The 23,794-nt window shown below is 46.6% G+C and overlaps 1 protein-coding gene across 1 annotated transcript in view; it reads right to left on the reverse strand.

The window, feature by feature from the left end:
• Positions 1 to 23,794, reverse strand: part of EFCAB6 (EF-hand calcium binding domain 6) — a 217,357-nt gene that overhangs the window by 103,057 nt on the left and 90,506 nt on the right. Inside the window, exons 9-15 of the mRNA XM_008702910.2 lie at positions 23,155 to 23,265; positions 20,675 to 20,780; positions 14,954 to 15,121; positions 12,098 to 12,157; positions 11,848 to 12,008; positions 6,409 to 6,582; positions 4,133 to 4,301 (exon numbers count right to left, since the gene is read on the reverse strand). Coding sequence (XP_008701132.2) covers positions 4,133 to 4,301; positions 6,409 to 6,582; positions 11,848 to 12,008; positions 12,098 to 12,157; positions 14,954 to 15,121; positions 20,675 to 20,780; positions 23,155 to 23,265 — 949 coding nt within the window. The remainder of the gene's footprint in view (positions 1 to 4,132; positions 4,302 to 6,408; positions 6,583 to 11,847; positions 12,009 to 12,097; positions 12,158 to 14,953; positions 15,122 to 20,674; positions 20,781 to 23,154; positions 23,266 to 23,794) is intronic.

The raw sequence follows: 23,794 nt of genomic DNA on the forward strand, positions 1-23,794 counted from the left end.
GCCATATAGCAGACAAATCTTCCTGACCGAAGTGGTGAAAACCGGTAACAGTCCCCAGCAATGACAGTGCGGGGACTCACTGGATTTGGTGACCCCCAAGTTCCCATCCGGCTCCAGACTCTATTATGGCTCTCCCGCGTTGAACCTGTGCAGCCCTCCCTCTTCTGCCCCCGCCACAGGCCAGGCATTGGCCGGTGAGAATAAAGAGTGAGCGCTTCTAATTTAGAGTACAAGGTATCTGGGCCAAGGGCTGAGTGCTGCCTCTGTTGGAATTACGAACAACTGCTCGCCTGTGTAGTCGGCCAAGTAGGGGGATGTGACTGACAGCGACAAGCCCAGTTCCTCCGGGATGAAACTCGGCAACCACCACACCATACGGATTGCTGTGGGGCAGGTTTGGGGAAGACAAGGGCAAGAACATTGTGTATCTACAACCCAAATGATAGGAAGAAGTTAAAGGACATTGTTATTAAAATTAATGTCCTTCTCCCAAAATTCTGAGGCCAGATACAACCTCAAAGCTGCCATCAATCACACCCAGCTAGCTTGTACTGCAACCCAGCTAGCGCACACTACACCCGGGGGCCCATATTACACCCAGCAAACCCGTCTTACACCCAGCAAGGATCTGAGGCTGATAGAGACTGACATGGGCTTCCAATCCAAGGGCCTGAGCGGCTTACCAGCTGAACAACACTGAGCTACTATCCTAACTCACTCCTAGGCTTTGGCCTCCTCATTTGTGAAATGGGCATAATGTCATGTATGCCCCACAGGGCTTCTGCGAAGATTAGATATATGACACGTGTAGCAAGGTCCAGAGCGCCGGAGGGGCCGGATCCCTAGTGGCAGTGGTGGTGAGCATGCTCGTTGTCACCATCCCAGGGACAACTGTCATCACCATCACAGCTCTCACTGCTGTAACTACAGTTACACAGTTGTCACTGTCATGTATACTTAAAGGTCTCAGAGGAGTCGGTTCCAAAGCTTTTGTTGCCAGAGGAGTTCGACGTTTCCGAACCTTCAGCATCGGTGTGCCCTGCATCAGGTCGAATCGGAGTTCTCGCTTCTTCCCACGGTGGAAGACCATAATTTCTCCAGCCCTGACCTCACCGGTAGGAGAAGCACCCTGATCTATAAACAATCTCTTCGATTAACAAAGAGGTTTCTATTTACAATGCTTTGAAGGTATCAGCTTATGAAGTCATACCTAGGTCCCTAGTGGACTGTTTAAAATCACCCCAGGGTTGTTGATCTTTGGGCTAAAAGGGCGGTCACAACAGGATGTTTCCCAAAAGTTAAACCCAACAAGTCACTAGGGGGGAAACCAGTCGACTATTTGCCTAACTGGGTTCCCAGAGAATCAGTCACGAAAACAACCAGCAGCTTTTCTCCTTACATGTTCGGCGCTGTCCTTTCATGGGTTCTTTTTCCCTTTGCCCTCACCATGGGCACATCTTCGGAAGACAGGGGAGTGTGCGGGAAGCCAGGGGCCCGGAGAGAGAGAGGGAGAGGTATGCACCCACCTCCATGAAGCAAGCAGCAGACCAACTGTGCACGTAGCTGCCCCCCAAGGTCAGCCAGAATGCAGGGAAGCTCCGGGGGCAGGGGAGGGGGCTACGGGGGGCTTGGGTACAGCCACGGACAGGTGTGGGAACCAGTCTCACACCGAGGAATCCCAGCGGGCTTCTGAAACACCTGCCTCCCTCAGTCCCCAAGTGGCATCCATTCTGGGCTCCACTGGGGATTCTAGAGACTCTTCAAATTCATCCATTCGTTCAGTCAAGGCTGGGCCCTGCCCTGTGCCAAGCACCTGGGATGCATCACTGTCCGAAAGAGAGAGAAATGTCCACCTGTGGAGCATGTGATTTCACGGAGGAAGTCAGGCAAACAGCAGAATAAAGACATGAATGGAAGGATTCTAAGTACGACACGTATGGCAGGAGGTGAAAGAAAAGTGGGGTAAAGGAGATCGAGGTGGGAGAGCAGGTTGTATTTGCCCTGGGAATGTCAGTGTCACCTCGAAGCGCAGTTGGACAAAGGCCTGGAGGAGGTGAGGGGGACAGTCATGCAGCCATCCAAGGGACGCCCGCCAGGCGCAGGGGACAGCCAGTGGCCAGTGGTCGGAAGCAGAGCAGCAGGCTGGTGTGGCTGGAGCAGGTGAGCAGCGGGGAGGGTGGGAAGAGTGGAGGTCAAAGAGGCAGTGAGGGACTGGGTAGTGCCGGACCCTCCAGGCCCCTCAGGGATTCTGGTTTGTATTCGCGCGAGGCGGGGGGCCATGGGAGGATCCTGAGCAGGAGTGGCCCCCTCTGCAGACCCGCTGGAGTGTGACTCTGGCTGCTGGGTTGAGAACACACTGCAGCGGGGAAAGGACAGGTGCAGGGAGACCAGTGAGGCGGCAATGGCTGGAAGTGGAGGAGGTGGGACAGCAGTCGTGTGTCCTGGGGTAACTTTCAAGTGCACCAACGGGCTTTGTTGATGCACAGGGCGTGGGTGTGAGAGAAAGAGGAGAGAGTCAAGGAAGACCCCAGATGGGAGCCCTGAGCAACTGGGGCAAGGCTGCCCTTGAGAACGGAAGGGCTGCTGGCAGGAAGGTCTTGGTGGCCATACAGCATCTCCAGATGCCCACGCGAGGCGAGTAGGCAGGTGGGCGCCTGAGACTGAAGTTTCTGGAGGGCGGTCTGGGATTGGAGGTAGAGATGCCACCAGGAGAGCCACCGGCTCAGTGGTGGCAGAGAAGCCCTAAGACGGAAGAACCGGCAGCTGAGCTTACAGACCTGTTGTCAGGTGAGCAGAGGGGAGCAGGTGCACTTGCAGGTGCGGTTGGGGGCCGTGGTCCCCGCTTTGCTACCACCTGCTGCCCTTCTCTCAGGTAACCCCGAAAAATCCCTGAAAAATCAGCAGCAGCCTAGTGGATTCTTGAACTCGAGAACCTACGAACTGATTCCATGAATTAAGAGCACTGAGCTCCATGATCATTCAAGACTGCTGGGCATGAGGGGCTTGGGGGCCAAAGAGTCCAGAACAAGGCGCCCTGGGAATAGTCCCACTTACCACCCTCCACCCCGCTGAAACTGCTCACCAGAGGTACAAATAGCGATGACTGATTCTCAGCTACCCGCTCCCCCAAACCAGAGATCGGGGAGCCACCCATTTTCCTCCTTCTTGTCCATTACCCTTTATTCCCAAATGTTTCTTGAATCTGTCCTCCTCACCATGCCCCATGTGCCCTCCACATCTTCTCTTTGTGGGCGGGGGTGGGGCGCGGGAAGTCTCGGCTGTGTGGGTAGCTACCCCATCCCATCCCCCCATCCCCGGGTGGACAGCCCCACTCTCTCCTTCATCCAGCCTCAGGGACGCTGCCAGCCCGGAGAGAAAATAAGTTCAGAGCCCAGTTCAGCGCCGGGCACGGGGCAGGCACTAGATAAATAGTAGCTACTAATATAATTATTCTCTTCTTGGAAATATATTTCATTGCCTTCTACATTTGTCCACACAGACACTGCTACATATTAACTGAAACGCTTTTCTTAAAAATAGCTGAAGACGATTAGCTAGAGGGGTCATAACAGGCATTTTAAGCAATCATTTAAATTAATTCCTTGAGAAGTCTATGCAGAACCCTTCAAGCTGAGTCCTTTCTGGCAGAACCTCCCGGTTCCCATCAGCACTCGGAGCTTCCCACTTTCACTGCCAGATTCCTTTTTCACTTTCTCAAGGAACAAACCACAGCTCTGTTAACACAGCATCACGGAACTCCTAGCTGGCAGGGAAGCGGCCGAGCAGCTCTGGTTCCCACCCCCGTTCTGCCCCAGAAAGTACTCGAAGCGCCGAGCCTGGAGCCAGGTACTCCGCAGCCGGCCAACCACCACGTCCACGAACACTTTGTTTGGAAAGTTTAAATATCAAAAACTGGCCACATTCATACCAAAAGTATTCTCTGAAGGAAGTTGCCAAAGACATTTTGGGCCGAAAGAATCTTTTTACATTGTTGAAAGATGCCTCGAAATGGATCTGCTTTGCCCTTAAGGGAATAAATCCCTTGCTGAAAATGTACTGCCGATGGACAAAACCACTGAACTTCTCCAGGGACGAAAGAAACACAGAAACACAGAGAAACCCACGTTCCTACCTTCTTGAAGTCACGCACATTAATTTTGCCATTCAGTTCCTTGCTGAAGTCAAGAAATAGTTTTCTGAATGCTGGGTCCCGCTGCTGTATCCGGTTTTTGAGTTTTTCAATCACTTCATCCTTGGTCATATTCTTGGTCAGGGTGCCTCTGTCCTCAGTGGGCTTGGCTCTACAATCACAAGCAGGCATTTAGATCAGCAGAGCGCTTCCTAGAGACCTCACCCAATTTGGATTCAACCCAGGACAACAAGGAGGTCCACCACCCTCTCCTCCCCGACCAGGAAACAGACACGCAGAGAGATGGTGTGGCTTGAGAGCTTCGTACTCGCCCGCGGCTGTGGGTTCCAGAGAGGCCCACAGCACTGCGTCAGGAGAAAGTTCTTCCTGTGGTGCTGGTGTGGGGCCGCAGCCCAAGGCGGGGAGGGTCAGGGCAGCGGATATGGTCATCCCTGTGCTAAGGCTTCCAACTGTGCTTGGAGCTGGCTGAATAGGGCGTGTGATGGGGCAGACAGGGCGGGAAAAGTAAGTATTTGTGTGAACTGGGAAAACAAGAAGTCAGAGCCCATGACAAAGCTTTAAATGAAATAGGCCGTTTTGTGATAACTAGACAAAAAGAGTCATCAAACATTCGTGGGAAGGAAGGGAAGTTCACAATTATTCCAAGTTGATTTATAAAATCTAGATTTTATGTGATGTGCTATGTGTGTGAGAGAGAGGGAGTGTGTGATAGAGAATAATTATTTCTTCAGCTCTCTTGAAGTCTCTAGGACCCCACCGGAGTAGGGTGAAGAGGAGAGCCTAGCGACAGTCGACACTGGTGGAAAAAGGATTCTCCCCTCCTGCTGTGTCTGCCTTCCGCTTCGAAGAGCTCTCCAGCAATGCCCACATTTTATAAAACACCTAATTGCCATTACTTCTCCCACTGGTTTTAGGAGGCAGACACATCTCATCACAGAATATTTAACCTTTCTCTTAAAATACCATCTTTCTGCCCATTTATAAAGTAGCTCCCACAGAAATGCCCAGATATTCAAATTTCATTAGCATAGCATTAAAATATTCCCACTGCTCTATACTTAAGAACTTTTTAGAGGGAAATGACAGAGTGAAGTCTGCTGAATAGGTCTACATTTTACCTTTCCTTGTGGATTTATTATAAGCTATGAACCAGCAAGTTAAAATAATATCTTTTCATTAAACTAAACCTATATTTTTCAAAATGAGGACGGGCTAGAATATTCATCAGTCCGATGTTTAACAGATTTGCTAAGCATGTTTTATTGTTACAATTCAATCTGGTGATCGTTTGAATAATTCTATCATTCATGTCAGAAAATGTTAACTGGGGGGCGCCTGGGTGGCACAGCAGTTAAGCGTCTGCCTTCAGCTCAGGGCGTGATCCCGGCGTTATGGGATCGAGCCCCACATCAGGCTCCTCCGCTATGAGCCTGCTTCTTCCTCTCCCACTCCCCCTGCTTGTGTTCCCTCTCTCGCTGGCTGTCTCTATCTCTGTCGAATAAATAAATAAAATCTTAAAAAAAAAATGTTAACTGGTTTAATAGGTGTATTTTGCCATAAATATTAAACGGTGGTAAGGAGTAGAAGTTTCTGGAAAAGAACAAATGCGAACGCAGGCATGGAATGGTTGGGTGGCAGACAGGTTCTCTGGGAGCCGAGGGTCCTGGGTTCTTTTTCTTTTTAAATTTTTTACTTAAATTCAATTTAGTTAACATATAGTGCATTATTAGTTTCAGAGGTAGACTTTAGTGATTCACCGGTTGCATATAACACCTAGTGCTCATTACATTCCCGGCCCTCCTTAATACCTGTCACCCAGTTACTCCATCCCCCCACCCTCTCCCCTCCAGCAACCCTCAGTTTGTTCTCTACAGTTAAGAGTCTCTCATGGTTTGCCTCTCTCTCTGTTTTTATCTTATTTTTCTTTCCCCTCCTCTCTGTTCATCTGTTTTGTGTCTTGAAGGTCCTGGGTTCTTAACCTGGGATGGACACCAAGTCTGTGAATACCCTGAGGCCAGGCCCCAGACCTCTCAGACCGCAGTCCTTTCACTTCCAGAACTAGCAGGTCAACCCAATCATCCCAAAGATCTCTGCTTGCTCTCAACTCCCCTGACCCTCATCACTGTATTTATAGTTTGTCATTTTTCCTCATTTAAATAATAAAATATTAAAACACTCACTCAACAAATATTGACTGACCACCTGGCCCACAACAGGCATGTGGTTTCAGCGCGCGCTTGCATTTTGCTTGGCTTTACCTCTCCGAAACATCCAGCGGCTGCTGTTTCTCTTTTTGAAAACCTTCTCTTAACAGCTGATCCTTTGGAACAAGAACTGGAGAGATGGTGGTGGGGCCACTAATTCCCATGCATGCCAAAAGCTTCTTGTAAAGGATTCTTCCTGAAGCAATATCCTGAAACTTACTGCAGAGTCTGGATTTTAAAAATTAGAATACACCCATTAGGCGGGGTAAGGTTAAAAGGACCGACCCTACCAAGTGCTGACAAGGATGGGAGTACCCACAGCTCTCCCCCACTGCTGGTGAGGTGCGGCACAGGGTCACCCCTCTGGAAGGCGCCCAGACTATATGCCTTGAATATAAATTCAACCGGAGGAACCAGCCCTTTTACCCCTGGGCATCTACCCAAGACAAATAGAGACGTATGTCTACACAAAGACTTGTCCAATATATACAGCTTTATTTGTAATAGCCAAACACCGGAAATGACCCAAATGTCCACCAGATGAGTCGCTCCCACAAGCTGTGGGGGAATGGAATAGCACCCAGCAACGAAAAGAAACCAGCTTTGCATACAACGAACAACGTGAATGCATCTCAAAATCATTATGCTTGGGGAACAGAGCCTGACAAAAAAGAGAACATCTTGCATGCTTTCATTTATATAAAACCCTAGAAAATGCAGACTTATCTGTGGTGACAGAATGCAGGTGAGTGGTTGCTAAGGCTGTGGAAGAGATGAATCACAGGAGGGCACAAGGAAGCTTGGGGCGGGGGGATGAAAATGTTTGCTATCTTGATCGATAGTTTGTGATGGTTTCATGGATGTATACACATGATGGACATGTTCAAACTGTGTCATTTAAATATGTACAGTTTAAGGGCACCTGGGTGGCTCAGTCGGTTAAGCGTCCGACTCTTGATTTCAGCTCAGGTCATGATCTCAGGGTCCTGGGATTGAGCCCCGCATCGGGTTCTGCGCTCAGTGGGGAGTCTGCTTGGGATTCTCTCTCTCTCCCTTTGCCCCTCCCCCGGCTCCAGCACACACGTGTGTGTGTGTATGTGTGTGTGTGTGCACGCACACATGCTCGCTCTCTCTCTCAAATAAATAAATAAAATCTTTAACAAAAAAATAAATAAATATGTGCAGTTTATAGTTGGTAAAGAATACTGCAATAAAGATAGAACAAATGTAAAAAGATTTTTTTTTAAATTGCAAGTTCTGGGATGGAATTGTGGAAGTAGCTATACTGGAATTTTGGCATATACAAATATTTTAGAAAAATGCAGGCAACCACTAATACGACAAGAACTACTTTTCCCCCCAACGTTTTGTGTTAATACTCTTCTAATCATAAAAGTTGCACACACCCATTGTAGCAAACGTGGTAAAGCCTGGGGATCAAAACAAAATTCCACAAGTTAGGCAACAGAGCACAGTGGCTATGGGTGCGGGCCCTGGAATCGGCCTCCCCGGGTTGGAATATCAGCTCTAGACTTCACAGCCCCATGAGCGAAGGCAGCATCCATGAGGTGTGGTCTGTGGCCCCTTCCAGGACACTGGGGAGGCCCGAACTATTTTCATATGGATACTAGAAGTCATTTGCCTTTTCTGCCCTGTACCTCTCACACACAGTGGGCTTTTCAGAGGCCACATGACATGTGACCACTGTGCTCAGGAACATGTGCTCAGGAAGGCTGTGTTCTCTAACATTTTCTAAGGCTGTGGAAATGTGGCGGGTATAAATGAGGAGCTGGAGTGAGTTTTCAGAGATTTGCTTAGTTTCTTTACAGGCCTTCACTAGCTCGTTACCAGCTACCTCTGGTTACACCTGCTATAATTTCTGTAACTCCTTATCCTCCAATAAGTCATTATTTTGAAACTGCCGTGTTTTCCCTGAGCCCCCCGGGAAACCCAACAAGGAAGTACACATTCATTGTCTGCAATAACATTTTTCAAATGTCCGGTTTTAATTTCTAATCCAGTCATACTGATAGATACACTCCATATAACGAACACTTTTTGTGGTCCCCGATAATTCTGAAGCCCATTCAAGGACTGAGAACTGCCAACCTGGGGCACCTCACCCTTGCTCTGCTCTAGCTTCCTTGTCGATAAAACGCACCCACCTCAGAGGGTCACTACCAACACTGAGTAAGAGGATCCACAGAAGCTCTTAGCGCTGGGACTGGCCGATGCACACGGGCTCGACAAGCTGCAGCTGTAATAACCAGACCACGGTTGTCCTGATGCTGCTTCGCACACCGCCAGGGGCACTTCCGGAAGTGCTGGCCCTTGACCTAGCTGCTGCAGGCAGATCGAGTACTAAGCACCGTGCTGAGTACTACAGCTACCACTGTGAGCAGACGAAACAGCCCCCACCCCAGGGAGCCACGTGGCCGGGAAAGTGCGCGCTCGGAATCCAGGCAACAGGCCATCTAGAAGTCTGGAGGTGAGAGAGAGCTCGGGTTTTCAGGAAATAGAAAGCAGTTCAGTCCATGCTGAGCGAGAGCAGCGGCAGCGGCCGAAGCAAATGTTTCTTGAGCTCAGTGCCGGGTGGAGGGCTCTCTGTCTAGGATCTCCTTTGACCCTTAGCACACTCTCTTAAGTAACGTCTGCGTGAGGAAATTGAGGCTCAGAGGGGGTAAGGAACCTGCCCAAGTGCACAGCTAGTTCGGGGCTGAGCTGGGATTTGTAAACCCAGGCAGTCTGGCTGCAGAGCCTGAGCTCCGGGGGGTGCAAGGATCATGAGGGGCTCGGGAAGCCACTCTTAAAAGCATCTGGATGTTTTCCTAACAGCAGTAGGATACTGGGGTGTTTTAAGTAGGGTTTTAACATCATCAGATCTGTAGTTGAGACAGATGAGCCTGGCGAGTCATGGAGAATGGATTAGGGAGGCTTCCATCTCAAATACCCAATTACCTGCATGACCAATCCACTAGATTTCATTCATTCATTCATTCCCTCATTCATTCATTCCCTCACTCAACACTTAAGTGTTGCTGAGCACGCCCCAGGCACTGTTCTGGCTCAGGTACTGGAGCTTCAGGACTGAATCCGCTCCTCAACACTACGTTTCCCACACTCCTTGCGCGCTCACTGGCACCTGCTGGGTCCACCTTGACCCTCCCAGCCCTGAGGGGCCTGCTCCCGCCCGCCCCTCTCCTGAGGCCTTGCTTGCTAAGATAACAGCCATGATTAGTGTGAGTGCTCATCCCCCTTGCTTCCTGTGTGCCGCCTGACCCGCCGGTTCTGGGCCATCACCCTGACCTTCTCCGCTTCCTCTGCTGTCCTGACCAGCCAGGTCACTGATGAGCTGGTGGTGTTCTGCCAGGTCCTACCCACACCCTCTCACCTCAGATGGTCTCCTATCGGCTCCCAGATAGACGCTGCTGCATGAAGGCTCAGGCTGTGAGAACTGGCGTCTGTGCCCACGTCCTCTGGGAGTCTCCTGCTGGAGTTTTCACTCGACTTGCTTACTCTGTGCTTCCTAACTGACCAATGACACTGCCTCTGGCTGTCCCCTCTTCCATCCACTTCCATGTCCAGGGTCCCTGAGTCCTGTCCTTCTGTCCAGCTGATCGCAGAGCGGCCACCCCCCTGCTGTGCCACTGCCACCCCAGTGACGCCCACCTGTCCCCGTCCTCTCTCCCTGTCACAGTGTTTTCTCCACACTGGGGTCAGAGCAACTCTAATACAACACAGATCTGACATTGTCCCCTGCCCTATCCAAGGCCACCTCACAGGCTCCTTGACCCCTGGGCCAGGCTTCTCCAGTGCCCTGCCAGTTCCCTAGTTGGGTACACAAAGCCATGCTAGCCTGACCCCATCCATCCCTCGGCATCATCCCCCTGCCGTTCCCCCCTACATAACTGCCTGCCCCAACAGCTCTACAGGGCTCACCAGTCCCCAGCTGTGCCCCCACTCTCTGGACTATGCCCCACTATTCTGTGTCCTGAAATGCCCTTCCCTTTCCCCTTCGGACTCAAGCATCACATCTGAGAAGCTTCCCACATTCTGTCCTGGCCAGCTGTAAGTGAGCACTCCTCCGAGTTCACCCAGAGCTGTGCTCACAGGCCATGCGGGGTTAGTCTGCATCTCTTTCCCCCACACTAGAGCGCCCTGGAAATAAAGGGATTTCTATTAACCGGCTACGCAGGAGAGCAGGTATGCGGTAGGCACTCCCTAATACAACCCACGGGGTGAAAGACTCAGTGAAGGAGTAATGAACTGTACCCGTGGGTCCCCTCCTCTCGACGGCACACAGAAAAGGCCAAAGTAGCTGAAGCCCCTGCACACCCGCTTCCTGCCCCACCAAGGCCCCCCGAGCTCCCTCTAGAACGTTCTCCCTTGACTTGCTGCCACCTGTCTCTCCCCCTTCTGTGTTTCCCACACTCCAGCAAGCTGGCCTTTCTGCAAACGTTTGGTAAACACCAAGCTGGGTGCACCTCTCTGCTCAGGAAAGCCTCGGCCTCACCCTCCTCCTGTAAACCCTTCTTCTCCTGCAAAAACCAACCGCAGGAAAATGGGCAACAAAACATGAACGTTCACAGAAAGGAGACTCAAGTGGCCAACAACTACCGGTAGATTGACTGTGTCACCTGAAATCAATGTAGTGTCATCAAAAGCAACAAATACAAGATTTTTAACATTCCAGTCAGAAGGACTGAAAGAGAATTAGAGTCACTTTCTTCCTTGAGATTCAATGGATTTCCACCTAATCTCCCAGATCACTGTCCCTGGTGGGAAGCATGGACCAAATAGTCCATCAGGTCAAGTTCTGGACGACAAGCTGAGGTGCACAGCAGGACGTTCGGGTGGTGGCAGGGGAAGCAGGATGCAAGCTGTAGGTTCTCAAGGTCACTGCAGAGAGGGAAGAAGGCAGGCTCTGTGCCCCAAGGGCAGCCGTGAAGGAGGGGGGGTGAACAAGACACACAGCAGGAGACCCACAGGGCCTTCAAAGGCACCGTGCTCTTCTTTCTCTTAAGATTCCTGTCCCCTTCCAGCTTCGCTCAGTCCCCACAGGCAAGTTTTAAGCCAAAGTAAACACAGCCATAATCCCAGCCTCTTTTCACAGGATGGCTGATGGCAGCCAGGCACCCTGGGAGGTAAAAGGGTATCAGGATTAAGAGCAGAGGAGTCGTGGAGACTGGGGACGTAGCTGCGCTCCACGGCCTCCTAGCTATGTGCCTGTGAATAGGGACATAACTTCTTCCGACCTCGGCGTCCTCATCCACGGAAAGGAATAACAGCCACCTTCCGTGGCTGTCGTGAGGACTAAATCACAGAGCACATGCCAAACTCTCGACCAATGTCCTGTGTTAGTAAGGACCCAATAAATAGCAATTATCAATATTCCCTATCAATATTGCAAACAAAGGTAGAAAACGTCTTAGGATTATAAACAGACTTGGTGAAAAACATGACTCGAATTAATTTCGTTACCAAAATACTTACTTCAGTAAGTGTTCGATCGTTAAAAATGGGCAGAATATGCGCATGATTTTCTTGAAATTATTTCGACCGATGAGCCCCGTGTCTCCGAGATCATATGACTGTAGCATTTTGTAGAAGGCTTGGAGATTCCTAGTAATCGAGTCCTGAACAATTTCTTCCACCTAACACACAAAACAAACACATTTGCCAAGCAGCACCTCTGTAACCTGGGAGGTAGCATCCTGGGACCGCACAGGAAAGTGTTACTTACGGAGTCCCAAGCCAGGAGGAGGGGTGCCGTGGTGTCTGTACGGGAGGAGAGTTTTCGTATCTAATTGGGAAAGAGAAAGTGTGTAGGTATGAATCACTCCTCGAAGCAGTAGGAGCTTTGGAGGCAGACAGACACGCACTGTCAGCTTTGCCCCTGATAGCCAATTAACTCTGAGATCGTGAGCAATTGAGTTTGCCCCTAATCCCCATCTGGAAATGGGGATCATAATATTTAACTTGCACTTATTTTAAAAAAAAAAAAGTACAATAAACATGAAAAAAATCTATCATCTAGCTTAAAGAAATGCAAAATAAAAGAATAATGAGGTGGCATTGTTGCCTTTCAGAATGGTAAAAATTAAAAAGGAAGCCAATTGCCAGTGTCGCCAAGGGATAACATTAGACAATTTGATAATCTCCACACTCTGGGGCCACAGTGTCTGCCTCTGGGAAGTGGCAAGGGAACAGAGCTGGAAGAAAAACTTACTTTTCACCATGTTCCCTTTTGCATCTTTTGCATTTTGTATTTTACACATATATTCCTCTTTTAAAATAATTAAAATAATTTCAAGAATAAAATGTATATTCTTTGACCCAATCATTTCATTTTTAGAAATCTGTACGAAAGGAATAATCATAGAATGGTGCAAAAAAGCAGGCACTACAATATCCATTGCAGTAAGATTTATAAAAGGGGGAAAAAAAGAACATGTAGATTACAACAGAGAATAGTTACTCTGCATCTTTTAAAATCACACAGCAGAATTTTTACGGACAGTGTTAAGGACATGCTAGTAAGGGACAGCACCGACTGAAAAGTCATTAACTATAGGATCTCATTTTAAAATAAAACAGATATCATACATGAAAGTATGTATCCAATCTTCAGATTGCATAATTAAATATGTACCGCTTTCGTGTATCCACTGTACTGCAATAAAGCCGAAGGCAAGGTGCGTGCGGGTACGTAGGCTCAGAAAGCCTAACGGTAGGTAACAATCCCGCCATGTTAGAACTAGTGGTGATTTTCATTTTCTTCTATTTGCGTAACCGTGTTTTCTAATTTTTCTCCTTCATTCCTACGTGTTCATTCATTCACTCACCACACTGTTTTGTGAGTGGGCCTGGCAGTGGGCTAGCCCCGGCGGGTAGAGAAAACTGAACGGCCTCTGTCTTCGTGGAAGCATGAACCACATAATGACCAAGTTGTGACACTGTGACCGGCAGGTGTGTGAGGCCAGGGGCTGCCAGACAGTCTTCAGCAGAGGCATCACGGAGGGTCCCTGGGAGGACAGCAGGTGCGCTGAGACCGGCCGAGGAGGGCGAAGGGAATCCTGGCAGGAGCAGGAGGGACCTGGGGACACCTGAGGACCCGAGCCAGTGTGGCCCATGAGGATTCCGGGAGCCGGTCAGCAGGGCTGGACTACGTGGACACCCTGCCAGCCAGGTTAGGAAGTCCTGCTTTCTCTTCGAGCCCCGACAGCCACCTGAGGCTTTTATGCATGGCGGCTGACAGGATGTGGTTTACATTAAGCAAGGATCGTGCCCACTTGTCACATGGAGAGCAGATCATTTACAGGTCCATATTTTGTGTTTAAAGAAAAAAAGATGGCTGTGTGCAAGGTTGCTGCGATGGCCAGAGGCCACAATTCTCAGGAGCTAACACAACAGAGTTCAGGAAAAGGTACAATTATTCTTTTCTGTGTGTGAGGGCCCTGGGCCTTACTTTTGAACTAGGGTTCAAGAAGGACCAAACAACACTGGTTTAGGATGTGGTCACCACCTTGCTCAAGGTGGGCGCTCAGGAAATCATCATATTAGTGAAAAGCTAATTTGCACCTGCTAAAGGAACTCTGTAACAAACATTTCAAAAAGAATCTGTTCGTGCCTATTGCATGCATTACCTGACACTAATCTAACTTTTTAAAGTTCTTAAAATGTTTAAGTGCTAATCGCTATTAAAGTTATAAAAGCATTTCTAATAAGAAAACTCTGTCGGGGCACCTGGGTGGCTCAGTCGTTAAGCGCCTGCCTTCGGCTCAGGGCGTGATCCCAGGGTCCTGGGATCGAGCCCCATATCAGGCTCCTCTGCTGGGAGCCTGCTTCTTCCTCTCCCACTCCCCCTGCTGTGTTCCCTCTCTCACTGGCTGTCTCTCTGTCAAATAAATAAATAAAATCTTTTAAAAAAAATTAAAAAAAAAATAAAACTCTGTCAACTTTTCAAAAAGCAAGTACGGATCACCAGAGGCAATAAACAGTTATTTTTTAAAATGGGAAACTAACATAAAAACTCTAAAAATATTAATGAGAACCAGAGGAGTAATTCACAAACATGCCCTTGCAAGACACGGTTGCAGGAGGGGTGCCGCCGGCACGCTGTGAAAAGAAGGTCCATCCTGCACACACAGGTGCTCTCACCCCAGGAGGGGTTTCCAGAACTGTCAAATATCCCCCTTCAATAAGATTTAGACACTGAGAGTTAAAATCAAACAACTCGAACACTGAACTCTTACTTAAAATTAGAACCACCTGGGTGGCTCAGTCAGTAAGCATCTGGCTCTTGATTTTGGCTCTTGATTTTGGGGTCATGAGATTGAGCCCTGCATCAGGCTCCATGCTCAGTGCAGAGTCTGCTTGAGATTCTCTCTCCCTCTCCCTTTGCCCCTCCCCCACCATGCACGCATGCACATGCTCTCTAATTAATAAATCTTTTTTTAAAAAATGAAAATTAACCCAGCTGAAAAACGTGAAGTTCTTTATTTAAGACTATTTCACCTACCACCTCTGATTTCACTAAGAATACTTAAGTTTCCTGCCATCTACAGAAAACCAAACATGGAGTTGTCATAAAACTCACCTTAGGGTTTTCTTCAAGCAGTTTGATAAATGTGTAGACATTGACCCATCCAGTGTCCCCAGGGTCAAGCGTTTGCATTAGTTCTTTGAATTCTGAATCACTGAATTTTACAACCATGCAATTTAGGATATGTCGCAATTCTTCCCCCGTTATCTGTCCATCAGAATTCTGAGCAGAGAGTGTATATAAGGGAATTTTTTTAAAAAAGGGGAAAAAGGAAGGGAAAGCATTATATATACTAAGCATCACTGAATAAAGAGTGAGCTCTGCCAAACAGAATTATGATGAAGCAAGAATCCCTCAGGTGCTGGTCACTAGATAACACTATGAGCCAAGAGCAGTGTGTTGGGTGGGCGCGGGCGGCGGGGGGGATGCTGGAACTCTCCAGGGGCTATTCCCACAATGTTGTCTACGAGGACGTGGGCAGGAGAAGGACCCCAGTGAGGAAAGAGGCCGATCTGCGGGCGCAGGCTGACCACTGCCTCGGGACAGGCTAAGTGCTGGCTGTCACAACTCCTCCCGCCCCATCCCCACCTGAGGGCCGTGTGGCAGAGGGCACACAACTTCCCGGCAATTCAATTACAACTTGCCAATTTACTAAAAATATTAATTATGCTTATTTTCACTCCCACCAACCTCATCAATTACATAAATTGACAATTACTTAGCAAGAAAAATTTCAGCCACGCTGCATAAAGAAAACGTATTATAAGCAAAATACTGTGAGGCAAAGTCTTCCCCCAGAATAAAAAATTACCAATAAGCAAATTAAATATCAAAATGAAAAGATACTGTTTACTGGAAAAACAGGGGAAATAAAGAATCCTTACCTCTCTCACAGAGAGACACTGTGACTATTAATGTGATAAAGGGGATAAGTCATAGAGCGGCGTATAAATGTCAGCCGTTACTCTGGGGTCCAAAATCAGAAAAGGATATAAAGTTGTCTTAGGGAAAATTAAAGAATTTAGAGGCTATATGCCTGCTTGCTTTTTGGTTTGGGAGTGATCATCAAATTTTTAATGTCCAAGTAGGAAAATTATGATTCTTAATAAATTTAACAGCATTGCACAACCTTCACCACTACCTGCTTCCAGAACTTTCCATCATCTCAAAAAAAACCTTGTGTGCATTTCCCTAACCTAAGGTAACTTGTCAGTTTGCTGTCTCTCTGTATTCGCTTTGCCCTAGGTATTTCAGGTAAACAGAAGCATACACTATATGCATCGGTACGTATTTTGCATCTGGCTTCCATCGCTTAGCATAACATTTTTGAGGTTTATCCAGGGTGTACCACAGATCAGGATTTTGTTCTTTTTTATCCTTGTTATTATTCCACTGTATGGAAATGCCACATTTTGTTTATCTTATCACAAGTGGGTAAACATTTGGATTATTTCCAGTTCGGAGACTATGAATCACGTTGATATGAACATTTGCACACAAGCCTTTGTGTGGACATACGTTTTTACTTCTCTTGGGCAGCTACCTACGAGAGGACTTGCTGGGTCACATGGTACGGTTCTGTTTACATTTTAAAGAAATGACCATGTTGTCTCAATAGCAGCTGAACCACTTTACATTTCCAGCAGCACCAGAGTGTTCGAGCGTTCCATCTCCACATCCTTGTCAACACTTATTACTGAGTAGTGGGTTGATTATTGTCATCCCAGGGCTGGGAAGTGGTGTCTCAGCGTGCTTCTGATTTGCATTTCCCTGATGTCTCGTGATGTTGACCATCTTTCCATGTGCTCGTTGGCCATTCGTATGTCTTCTTTGATGAAATGTCTATTCAAATATTTTGCCCATTTTTGACACTCTGTTGTCCTCTTTCTGAGTTCTAAGAGTTCTTATATAGTCGACATGCAAGTCCTTTACTGAACTATCATTGGCATATATTTTCTTCCAGAACATGGCTTATCTGTTGAAGCACAAATTTTTAATTTTGAGAAGTCCAATTTAGGGGCTTTTTTCTCTTTATGGATCATGCTTTTAGCGTCCTAAGAAATCCTTGCCTAACACACGTCACAGAGATTTATGCCTATGCCTTCTTCTAAGAGTTTTGCCATTTTAACTCTTATATGACAGCGTATGGCCCATTTTAGTTAATTTTTGTGTATGGGGTAAGGTAGTTCATCTTTTTGCAAATGAAAATCCAGTTGTCTCACCACCATTTGTTGAAGAGATGATCCTTTCCCCCAGTGACCTTGTAAAAGATGAACTGACCATAAATGAAAGAGCTTATTTCTGGACCCTCAGTTCTGTTCCATCAATCAATATGTCTATCCTCATGCCAGTGCCACACTGTCCTGATACCATAGCTCTGTACTAAGATTCAAAATCTGGACGCTTAAGTGCTCTAACTTCATTCTTCTTTTCTAAGATTGGTTTTGGCTATTCAGCAACCTTTGCATTTCCATATGAATTTTAAGATCAATTTTTTATTTTCTGCAAAAAAAGCCAGTTGGCATTTTAATGGGGTTTGCAGCACTGAATCTATAGATCAATTTGGAGAGAATTGCCATCTTAATAATATCAAGTCCTTCAATCCATGAATATGGAATGTCTCTTTATGTATTTACATTCTATTTCTTTTAACAGTGTTTTGTAATTTTCAGTGTACAAGTCTGGCACTTTTGTTAAATTTATTACTAGGTATTTTAGTCTTTTTATGCTATTGTGAATGGAATTGTTTTCTGAAGTTCATTTTCAGATTGTTCGTTGCCAGTTTATAGAAACATTACTGATTTTTGTATATTGATCTTATATCTTGCAACCTTGATGAACTCATTTATTATTTGTAGAAGTCTGTGTGTGTATATCGTGTTGTCTGTGAATAAAGACAGTTTACTTCTTCCTTCCAATCTGGATGCCTTTGTTTCTTGTCTTTCAGGATTGCACTGTCCAGAACTTCAGTACAATGTTGTATGGAAGTAGGAAAAGCTGACATTGTTATGTTTTTCATGATCTTGGGGGAAAGTATTCAGTCTCTTACCATCAACTATGGTTAGCTGTTAGCTGTGGGTTCATTGGAGACGCCCTTTGTCGGTTTAAGGAAGTTCCCTGCTATTTCTGGTTTGCTGAAAGTTGCTATCATGAAACAGTGTTGGATTTTTCAAATACTTTTTCTGCATCTATCCAGATGATCGTGTGGTTCTGTCCTTAATTCTATTACTATGTATACTATATTAATTGATTTTTTGGAAGTCAAACCAAACCTGCGATCCTGGAATAAATCCCACATGGTCACAGCATTTAATCTTGTTTGTTTGTTGCTGAATTTGGTTCACTAATATTTTACTGAGAATTTTGCAACAGTATTCATGAAGGATATTGGTCTTTGGTTTTCTTTTCTTGTGGTCCCGTTGTCCAGCTTTAGTATTAGGGTAATATTGACCTCAGAGAATGAGTTGGGAAGCATTCCTTCCTCCTATATTTTCTGAAAGTTTGTGAAGGATTGTCATTATTTCTATAAGCGATCTTTGTTGTCTTCAATGTAGAGAATTTGCGTATTTTTTATTAGGTATGTTTCTAGGCATTTGATTTTTTTAAAGATATTGTTAGAAATGATATTTTAAAAATTCTTTTTCTAATTGCTTCTTGTGGCTTACAGAAATAACGTTGATCTTTGAATACTGATCTTGCATCCAATGACCTTCTAAATTCTATTATTCATTCTGATATTTTCTGGAAGATTATTCTGGACTTTCTATTTAGAAAATCATGTGAGTTACAAATAATAACACTGAGAATAAGTGTGGGTGAACAGGCAGGGTGCAAACTGTTTCTGGGTGATAGAAAGGGAGCCGCACCAGGTTTAAATGTAAGTGATGGAGGTGACTGGGTCCACTCAGACGGAAGGGGGCAACATGGAGAGGTAGCACATACAGCTACTTGGGACGCACGAGTTGGAGCAGATCTAAAGCAGTCTCTTCTGTAATAATTCTCCATCCTTCTCTACAGCAGGATAGGGACCTGCTTCCTCCTGTTGTCCTCTGCAGCCAGGCAAAATGCCCTCTCCTGCCTCCTCCTGGCTCTCTGCCTCTGCTCTCCTCCTTCCGGGTCCCAGAATGTGCCCAAGACCAAGGCCCATGGTGGGGGGTTGGGAGTGCCACTTGGCAACCACGCACTCTGCAGCTCTAAGGTACCTGACGGCCACTGCTGTTAGGTGACACTTCGGAGTGGGAGCTCATATTGGCAGGGCCTTTGCATTACTCATCTGTGCGTTCCGTGCAAGTGCCCACGGCCAGGCCCAGCGTGGGGCAGGCGCTCCACTCCTCACCTACACGAGGTGTTGGCTGATCAGTTCTGCTTGCGGAACAGTACGTCAGTGACGGTTAAATAGTCCAATACTTGAAGTGGTTAGCATGATTATGGTCCTCCATTAAGGGAGATGAGATTTCACTATTTTTAATTAAATTACTTCAATATACCACACTAGGTGCTGAGGTGGGTAAACACATGAAAGCCTTCATTTCTCTCCAAGAGGAGGCCCAGCCAGCACACTCCCAGGCAGCTCTGTGCAGGGCAGCAGTGGGGCTCTCCGGGGCAGCTGGTTTGCGTCCTGGTTCCACCACTCACTAGCTGGGAGCCTCAGGCTGCGTACTTACTACTGATGCTCCCTTTTCTCGGCAAATTAGGGCAAAATGAAAGGACCAAATGGAGATAATTACAGTGTCTACCTCACAGAGGTGCTGAGAGGCTGAAGTGAGTGAAGACAAGTAAATCACTTAAGACAGAACCTGGCATATCGTAAGCACGCAACATAATTGTTCATTCAGTAGAAGAGAACAAGTCATATAGGTCTAAAGATTAACGAGAACAGGTGGGCTAGCTAAAATGCCCCCCACCCCGGCAGAAAAGAGAACCCCAAACCTCTGAGTCTACACTATGCTCGGACACCCTAAGCAATGGCATTCTAGATCGACAGAGCCGAAGCGCCTCGAGTATAGAGCAACCACTGAACTTTGAGGTCCACCTCCGGGCCACGAGGGCTCCTCCCCAGAACGCTGCCCTGTAGGCGTGCTACACGAAGGCTGGCGCCGAGGCCAACTCTGTCTTCTGTTATACACAGTCATACTTGAGTCTGCGGCAAAGCGAGTCACTGGACTCCTCCAGACTTACTGGATTCAGTTATTGAATATTCTTAGTAAATAACAAACTTGGGAAATGTTGCCCGTTTCAAAAGTATCCAAATGCTGCTTTCTAAAATAAACATTACATTGGGACAGGAGCTAATATTTCAAGCAAGTTACAAATTCATGAATTAGCCTCCTCTCTGCAGTATAATTAAACCAGGAAATAGGCTCTTTGGAACTAAGAAAACATTCCTGGGATGGGCTACACGTTGTTATGAACCCACACACTCTAGGCTGGGGTGGGGAAGGTTCAACAGGTTGAGATTACTCATTAAACAGAGAACGATGGGCAGTCACTGCATCCTTAATGACCTTGCCATGCTCTGTTCTCAGCCCTGGTGTCCCCCTCACTGTGGTATGGCACATTTTATGTCATCTGATCCCCCCCAAACACACCCAACTCCTGAGGTTGGGCCTTATCGTCCTAAGTGCTCAGAATAATTCCTAGCATTTAACAGGAGCTCAAAATATGTCTGTTGGCTGGATAAATGAATAAATATACAGTTTTTATTGGCCTAATTCTGAGTGTTCGCATTCTGAGAAACAATGAGGTGTTCGCCAGAGAAGCGTTTCAAAATCTTACGGTGTCGGCGATCAGTAGTGCTTTCTTCAACGATGCATAGTGATCCTCATGTCTAGATAACTTTGTGATAATGTTTTCCTTGCGAGACTGATTTCTAGAGCCGATGCTACAAGCGGATGAAGAGAAAAACAGGAATAAGGTTATGTCCTTGTACTTTGTTCTTTCTTAATGAAAAAAAAAAAAAAGCACCTGACAACTATCCCACTATCGTAACGCTTTATTTGTGGATGGTTCTTCTTCCTGAAAGTGTAACGTGCTTGTGCGGGCCCACCTGCTGCTCGGGTGGCGCGGTGCCTGACAGGGGAGAGGGTGTGGAGGCCTTGCTGTGCCATCACTCTCCTCTTCCCATGCCAGCTAATGTGGCCAGCCATCTTGCCAGTCCGTGCCTTTGGTCTCAACGAGACCAGGAAAGGGGCGCGTGGGTGGCTCAGTCGGTTAGGCATCTGACTCTTGATTTCAGCTCAAGTCATGATCTCAGGGTCATGAGATTGAGCCCTGCGTGCAGCCTGCTTGGGATTCTCTCTCTCTCTCCCTCTGCCTCTCCCCTCCCCTCCCCACTCGCTTGCGCTCCTTCTCTCTCTCTAAAAAGAGAGAGAGAGAGACCAGGAAAGAGAGCACATCACTTCCCCGCGTGCATGGGCAGCGTGCGGAGGCACACTCACCCACACGATCACTGAGGGCACACGCTTCCCATATTAAAGTAGTGGGAATGTCAACCCTCACAACCTCCCCCTCTCTGTTGACAACGGCCATGGCCACCTACGTGATCGGACCCCTCCCCTTTTCTTGCTTCTTGCATCCATCCCCTGAGCGCAGGGCCATCAGCCTGCATGTGTGCTCCTGAAGGCCTGTGACCACCCACTCTGGAGATCAAAGCCAACTTCACCCTGATCAGAAGGGGGCCGCAGGATCCCGTAATACCAATCCACAGACACCCTGGTCGGCCTCTGATTTTTAGTGTCAGTGAGACAGGATGACATTTCCCACCAAATAAAGAAGGACAGTGAATCAGCTGAACAATTCTCACCTTTGTTTGGGAGATTTTATTGCTGCATCCACACGGTCATCTTAGCTTTTCCAGTTGTACAAAAACATATAAACACACACACCTACTACCATTTCTAAGAAACATAGAAAGTAGCAGAATTCCTGAGTCTGAGTTGCTCATGTGACTCACTGGAGCCTGGTTTTTCTACAGATCACTGGTGCAGGAAGGAATGGAAACTTCTGCAGTAATTATTACCTTCTTTAGTACCACTGACGTTGGGGCCCGGTAGTTCTTTGGGGGGTATGTGTGGGGGGGGGCTACTGTCTCATGCACCATGGGACGTTTAGTGGCATCCCTGGCCTGTACCCACTAGATAACAGTAGCACCCCCATCCCAGCTGTGGCAACCAAAAATGTCTCGTGAAATTGCTAAAGGTCTCCTGGGGGCGGTGGGGAAGGGGCAGGATTGCCCCTAGTTGAGAATCACTGTTTTAAAGTAAATAAAACTCACATTTTAAATCTTTCCTATCTTTCAAATAAGAAAATCATTAAAAAAAAAAAAAAAGAAGTAACTTCACTTAAGAAATAAACTCAGAGAGTTGCATCCCAGGAACGGAGTCGGGGGTGGAGGGGGCGGGGAGGGAGCTCTAAATACCTAGAAGGCTGGTAACCAGGGCAGTTCATCAAATATTCATAAATCCCTGAGACAGGAATAGGACCTAGTGAAACGGGAATTAACTCTGTGGTATATTTTACTTTACCATAGAGCATAGCGCTTTCAATGAACGTGCCAAGATTACAAAGCCTGTATTTTTCTTGAAGATTTATATAGGGCGATCAGTGCAGGGTACACACCAACATAAACAAAATACTTCTTAGAGCAAAAGACTAAATTCTAAAATGTCATGTTATTAAGTACTTTTTTACATTTTGGGCCCCATCGCAGTTTATGTGATAATGTAAATCTGAGGTTATAATAGACATTAGAATGAAAATAGAAATAATGGCGCTCAAGGCAAATAATCCCCGCTGACCCACGGTATCTGCACCACGCAGAGAGGGGTCGGGAAACGCGTGAACGTGGATTGCTCCTTTCTATGGGACACTTAACCAAACATGCTTATACACAACTTTACACTTAAAGCTCAGTGTAACGTTAGCAGTGTTGATGTGCGTACCTAGAACATTCGGCTCTATTTCTGCCTCCACTCACTAAGCAGATCTAGTTAAGACCCTTATAGTCTTTTTTTCACCTAGAAACTTAAAATAATAATTACGCCCACCTTAAAGTTGAAGGTCATTTTAAATAAGAATACTGTAAGGGGAATAACTGATAAACTGCAAATCATTATGTAACGTTCATAAGTATCCAATGAAGACGAATTTGTCGTTCAAAAAAACGAAGAAAAAGTTATTCAGATATACAACATTTTATAGATTCTGATACGTGTAACTAACATTTAGTTCTTTTATTATTATTATTTTTTACGTACCTATTTCTTTTTGTCAGGGGAACTGTATTGTTGACTTCCAACCACTGGGACTCATAAAGTGATGTCAGAAATTGTTTCCAATTGATTTTGGGAGTGGTTTTAAGTCCTAATCTGGATTTAAAAAAATAAAAATATTATTTTAAACATTTCTTCTATAACGCTGCATGGATCAGATGTTTAATATTGAGTTGACATTGGCAGCAATGAATTTATATGAAGTTTCAAATCTAAGGTAAACAAAATAATTTAGTAAAATTGTACTACAAATTGACTTTTAAAAAGCAAGGAAAATCAAGCTGATTCTATATCTCCATGTCTCTGCATTCCCTTAGCAGCAGCACACACCGAAGGGAGAAACAAAGGAATTTGATTAAAATTCTCATGTCCACAAAATAATCCTTTCAAAGTCACTATTTGGAGAGCTCAGTCACTGTGGGGGGTAGAATAAAGGCCTGGAAGGTGTCCACATCGTAACCCCTGGGATCCGTGAGTGTGACCTCAGAGGGCAAAAAGGGACTCTGTGGATGTGACTGAGGGTGTGGACGGACATGGGAGAGCACCCCGCTTAACCAGGTGTGCCAGTCTGATCACAGTTCTTAAAATCAGAGCAGTTCTCCCAGCTGCAGCCCGAAAAACAGGC

This window comes from Ursus maritimus, unplaced genomic scaffold (genome assembly GCF_017311325.1).
Source record: "Ursus maritimus isolate PB19 unplaced genomic scaffold, ASM1731132v1 scaffold_21, whole genome shotgun sequence".
NCBI classification, from domain to species: Eukaryota; Metazoa; Chordata; class Mammalia; order Carnivora; family Ursidae; genus Ursus; species Ursus maritimus.